Here is a 5,434-nt window from a genome sequence, read left to right as displayed (position 1 = left end):
TTTTTTTTTAAATTTTTAAAAATATTTAGTTGAATTCAAGTGAATATTTCGCCTTTTTGGCTGAAATCATCGAATTTCGGTGATTTCGTTTGGTGCTGAAATTTTTCTGAAACTGAAAGCCAAAACCTTGCCTCCAAGCTTGACTGCTTGAGGTCCGTCACTAGTAGAGTGCCACAAACGGAAGTCACCATGTGTGCTTCCAACGCGGCAACGCCACTTGGCATGTCCCCACCGTCGTGCCTCCCAGCTTTGACAATGCCAAACGTATGAAATGAACACGATATATACTCAGCAGAACCACTCGTCGACGATAAAAGTATAAGCCACGCGCACGATTAACTTAGCCGAGTTCTGCAATTTATTCTCTGTTGGGCTAGCTAGGCATAACAGCTGATAGCTTTTGTTCAATCCCGTCGGGGAGCCTGCCGCTTGCTTCTACCGAAGATCAATTAATTATAGGACGGCAAACTTAAGTGAGGAGGAAGGATGTAGAGTTTCAAGTGTGGATGCCAAAATATTACCCGGAAGCGGTGGTAGGGAAGTACACGTTGCGGCCGGCATACATGATGCGGGTGGCAGTCAGCACCGAGAGAGATGCAGCCTCGATGGTCTGGAGCAGAGGGAGCCATGTATAAACCTGTAGACAGAATCTGAGGAAAACGACACGAGGATCGACAAAATCCGCCCCAGAGTCGAAAAGGAAGGTTATCTTGGCCCTCCGAGTCCGAGTAGTCCAGGTCCAAACCCGGCCAGCGGCCCCGTTACCTTCCATATAAAATGGCCACTTCCACTTCGTACGTCGATCTTACCCGAAACAACTCCAGCCCCAACCCCGTGAGCGAGAGCGGGACAAGGGCAGCGCGCGGCGATGGGAAGCACAAACACCGCGGCCACGCGCCACGCCGCGAACACGGTGGGGGTGCAGCAAGGCTCTCACGTGTTCGAGATCGCAGGGTACAGCCTGCACCCGTCGCTACTATACGGCGGCTGCGCAACGTCGGCCGGGTTCTCCGTCGGAGGCTACGACTGGCAAATTCAGGTCTACCCCTGGGGTGTCTGCGACCTCGATTATTATAGAGACTACATGGGGGTGTTCCTCGATTTATGTAGCGACCACAAGGACGCTAGGGTAACGGCGTCCTTCAAGTTCAGTCTGGTGGACGTCACCGGATCCTCGCCGCCGCATACGATGACAATGACAAACGAATTCGGTTCCGGCGGTAACAGCTGCTACGGCAATTGGGTGTTCAAGAAAAGGAGCGAGCTGGAGGCGTCGCCTTACCTCCTAGACGATCGCCTCACCATTGAGTGCGTCGTCACAATTGTCGAGGATGAGAAATCGTTTGTCCAGGAAGCCCCGCCGTCAGACATCACGGATCATCTTGGGAAGCTATTGCAGGGGAAAGAGGGGACCGACGTCATTTTCAAGGTCCAAGAAGAGGCCTTTCCCGCCCACAAGCTGGTGCTCGCCATGCGATCGCCGGTGTTCAAAGCAGAGCTGTATGGCGCGATGAGAGAGAAGGACATGAGTCGTATTGCCATCAATGACATGCAGCCCGTTGTGTTTGAGGCCCTGCTTCATTTTATATACACCGATTCACTGCCTGCCATGGATGATCTTGGACGTGATGACTATAGAGATATTGTCGGCCATTTGCTTGTCGCGGCGGATCGGTATGCCATGGATAGGCTCAAGATTATATGTGAAAACATCCTTTGTAAGAACATCGATGCAAAGACGGTGGTGACTACGTTGGCTTTTGCTGATTGGCATCATTGCGGCAGGTTGAATGATGCATGCATTCGGTTTATTGCCACTTTGGATACACGGGGAATGGATGACATGATGACAAGCCAAGGGTATGTGAAGCTAAAAGCAACATGTCCACTGGCCTTAGTTGAACTGTTGGAGAAGACAAGTAGGCTCGCCAAATCGAAGTCATCAATTCATATTGGTAGTTTAGTGCATACATAGTAACTTGCTAGTGAGTGTCTTGCTCACAAAAATATACCAGGGTGTCAATTAGTTTTACTAGTAGCTAGGCTCAGCAAATCAAAGTCTTTGATTTCATATTGATAGTTTAGTCTCATAAAAGTAACGTGCTATACCTTTGTAACGAGAGTCTTACTCAAAAAGTATGTGTACTGTGTCAGGACGAGAAGCAGCTGCCTCCTTCCCAAAGCTAGGGTTTCTCTGCCTCCCATCGGCGTCGGCATCGGTCTGCCTCGCCTCCGGTGGCCTTAGGGCCATGGAAACGTAGTGGATCCCGGCCCTTGCGGGTGGAAAGGCTCCGTTTTTACATCTTTCTTCGAGTTTTGTTAGGGTTTGTGTCCTGTTCAGGAAAGCGAGACAACGACGGCCCCTGAAAATGGAATAAGGTTCTCCCCGCCTAGCCCCTATTTCGATGGTGCATCTAGTATCGTTGGTGGGCGTGTGGAGATGTGTCTCAGGCGGATCTGTCTTTGGTGGATTTGCCTGGATCTGGTCGTCATTCGTCTACGTTCGAGTGTCTTCAGATTGGATCCTTTTGATCTACACTACTCTCTATCGGTAGCGGTTGATGTTCTGTTGCGTTTGTTCTATGGGGCCTTAGCACGGCGACTTCCCGACTGTGTACTACACCAAGTTTTGTCCGGCTCCACAAGGGAAGAATGATGACAGCGGCGCGCCTTCGGCTTGCTTCGGTGCTTGTAGTCATCGCTAGGTGAACTACGGATCTGAACGTAATTTTTATTATTTTTAGTGTTTATTGTACAACCATGATTGAAAATGAATAGATTGAAGTTTCTCACAAAAAAAGGAAGAGAAGTATTTTTGTTGTGCCAACGATTTCCTTTTGTCAAGTTGCTGGTTAGCATTTTGACAGTGGCATTTTAGTGATATCCACTACAGGAAAATCACACGCTGCCTTGTATCTTATTATAAGCAGAGTGTCAAAACATGGGTTCTCGGTTCACGTCCACCTAAGTTGAGTAGTGACCGAAAAAATACATGGCAAAAAATAGGTACTCGGCTACCATACAAACCGATTGAGTGCACAAAAAGCTCCCGGCGTACGACCGATACTTGGCATACATGTGGAAAGGCACTCGGCTTACAGTCAGTGTTCGGCAAAGGTTGACCACAATTATCATATTTGTTAATTGTTCATTCCAAAATAAATAATAATTGTGCTTGTTTTTTGATGTAATGCCGATATAGTTTCAGTGAATCAGCAACAGACTGGTAACACAACAAGGGTAGACCATGAGTGTAAATTTGGAGCAGGAGAATGCACCACATATTTTCAACGTTGTATATTTCAGAAGAGAGGGTCCAACCAAACAGAAAATGTTAGGAGAATGCTCAACTGTTATATCTTTTCGGCAAAAGATAATGTATTAATTACAAATTGATACTTAGTACAACCGGATTCTGCAACAATTCAATGTCAAAAGCTAGGTGAGACATCAAGAATGCACACAAACAAATTGTTAAATAAAACAAAAATAGAGGATGATGATGGCATGCCCAATTGAATCCCTAGAAGGCATGCCCAACTGGCCAATGAGATGCATCATGAAAACATCAACATCAACCAATATGGTTGGCAACACCTAGAAGAAAGTTCTCCACAAGCGAAGCATCCCGAAAGGGAACGAGTCACAAGCACAACCATTGTTTGATTCAACCACTAAAATCAGATCATGGTTTTCTATCCAGAGAGCAAGTCTAAGCAATATCCAAGTAATGGTTTTTTAACAAGGAACGACACTTAAACACTGTCATTGCCAGGTAGAATCAATAAAGATCAAAACTAGAGGTGTCATCCCCTGAGCTTGAGATCTGCTACTCGTAGAGCACCACCATATCGACCAATGCCAATTACTGAGTCCCTGCGGCCATACTTCATAACTTCGACAACACTAAACCTTGTCCCTCCGGCTCCAATTCTAACCGGCAAAGGTTGGTCATCATCGACCTCATTAGGAAGTGTGTGAGAGTTGTGCTCCCGTCTTGGCCTGACCTAGTGCGTCATACAACCTTCTTTGGTGTTTTGTTCTCAGCATCTTCTGGTCTACATCAAAAGTTTATCGGTCGCTGCTTATACGTGCTCCCCAGTTTAAACCAGTTTTCCCTGTTGAAACTGAAGGAAATATGCCCCAGAGGCAATAATAAAGTTATTATTTATATATTCCTTATTCATGATAAATGTTTATCATTCATGCTAGAATTGTATTGATCGGAAACCTTAATACATGTGTGAATACATAGACAAACACTGTGTCCCTAGTGAGCCTCTACTTGACTAGCTCGTTGATCAAAGATGGTTAAGGTTTCCTAACCATGGACATGAGTTGTCAGTTGATAAACGGGATCACATCATTAGGATAATGATGTGATGGACAAGACCCATCCGTTAGCTTAGCATATTGATCGTTCAGTTTTATTGCTATTGCGTTCTTCATGTCAAATACATATTCCTTCGACTATGAGATTATGCAACTCCCGGATACCGGAGGAATACCTTGTGTGCTATCAAACGTCACAACGTAACTGGGTGATTATAAAGATGCTCTACAAGTATCTCCGAAGGTGTTTGTTGGGTTGGTATAGATCGAGATTAGGATTTGTCACTCCGAGTATCGGAGAGGTATCTCTGGGCCCTCTCGGTAATACACATCATAAGAAGCCTTGCAAGAAAAGTGACTAATAAGTTAGTTGCAGGATGATGTATTACGGAACGAGTAAAGAGACTTTCCGGTAACGAGATTGAACTAGGTATGTAGATACCGATGATCGAATCTCGGGCAAGTAACATACCGATAGACAAAGGGAATAACGTATGTTGTCATAACGGTTCGACCAATAAAGATCTTCATAAAATATGTAGGAACCAATACGAGCATCTAGGTTCCACTATTGGTTATTGACCGGAGAAGTGTCTCGGTCATGTCTACATAGTTCTCGAACTCGTAGGGTCCGCACGCTTAACGTTTGATGACGATATTGTATTATATGAGTTATGTGATTTGGTGACCGAATGTTATTGGGAGTCCTGGATGAGATCACAGACATGACGAGGAGTCTTGAAATGGTCGAGAGGTAAAGATTGATATATAGGACAATGATATTCGGACACCGGAAGTGTTTCAAAATGTATCGGGTATTTATCGGAGTACCGGGGGTTACCGGAACCCCCCGGGGGAATATATGGGCCATGAAAGAGGAGCACACCAGCCCACAAGGGGTGCCCCCCCTATGGAAGTTGTCCGAATTGGAGAAGGAAAAGGGGGGTTCGCCCCCCTCCCTTCCTTTCTCTCTTCTCCCTTCCCTTTCCTCTTCGGTAAAATAAGGAAGGGGGCGCCACTTGGGAAACCCCAAGTAGGATTCGGATCCTACTTGGGGCGCCCCATGGATGCCTCTCCTCCCCTCCCACCTATATATATATAT

At 46.0% G+C, this 5,434-nt stretch overlaps 1 protein-coding gene across 1 annotated transcript; it reads left to right on the top strand.

Moving 5' to 3' along the window:
- The first annotated feature begins 868 nt into the window (after positions 1-868).
- Positions 869-1,975, top strand: LOC119345617 (BTB/POZ and MATH domain-containing protein 2-like). Its single transcript, XM_037615619.1, has one exon. The coding sequence runs from the start codon at positions 869-871 to the stop codon at positions 1,973-1,975; it is 1,107 nt and encodes a 368-aa protein (XP_037471516.1).
- Positions 1,976-5,434: the final 3,459 nt, after the last annotated feature.

The sequence above is a fragment of the Triticum dicoccoides genome, unplaced genomic scaffold, assembly GCF_002162155.2.
Source record: "Triticum dicoccoides isolate Atlit2015 ecotype Zavitan unplaced genomic scaffold, WEW_v2.0 scaffold259242, whole genome shotgun sequence".
NCBI classification, from domain to species: Eukaryota; Viridiplantae; Streptophyta; class Magnoliopsida; order Poales; family Poaceae; genus Triticum; species Triticum dicoccoides.
This window is presented reverse-complemented; position numbering and strand designations above follow the sequence as displayed.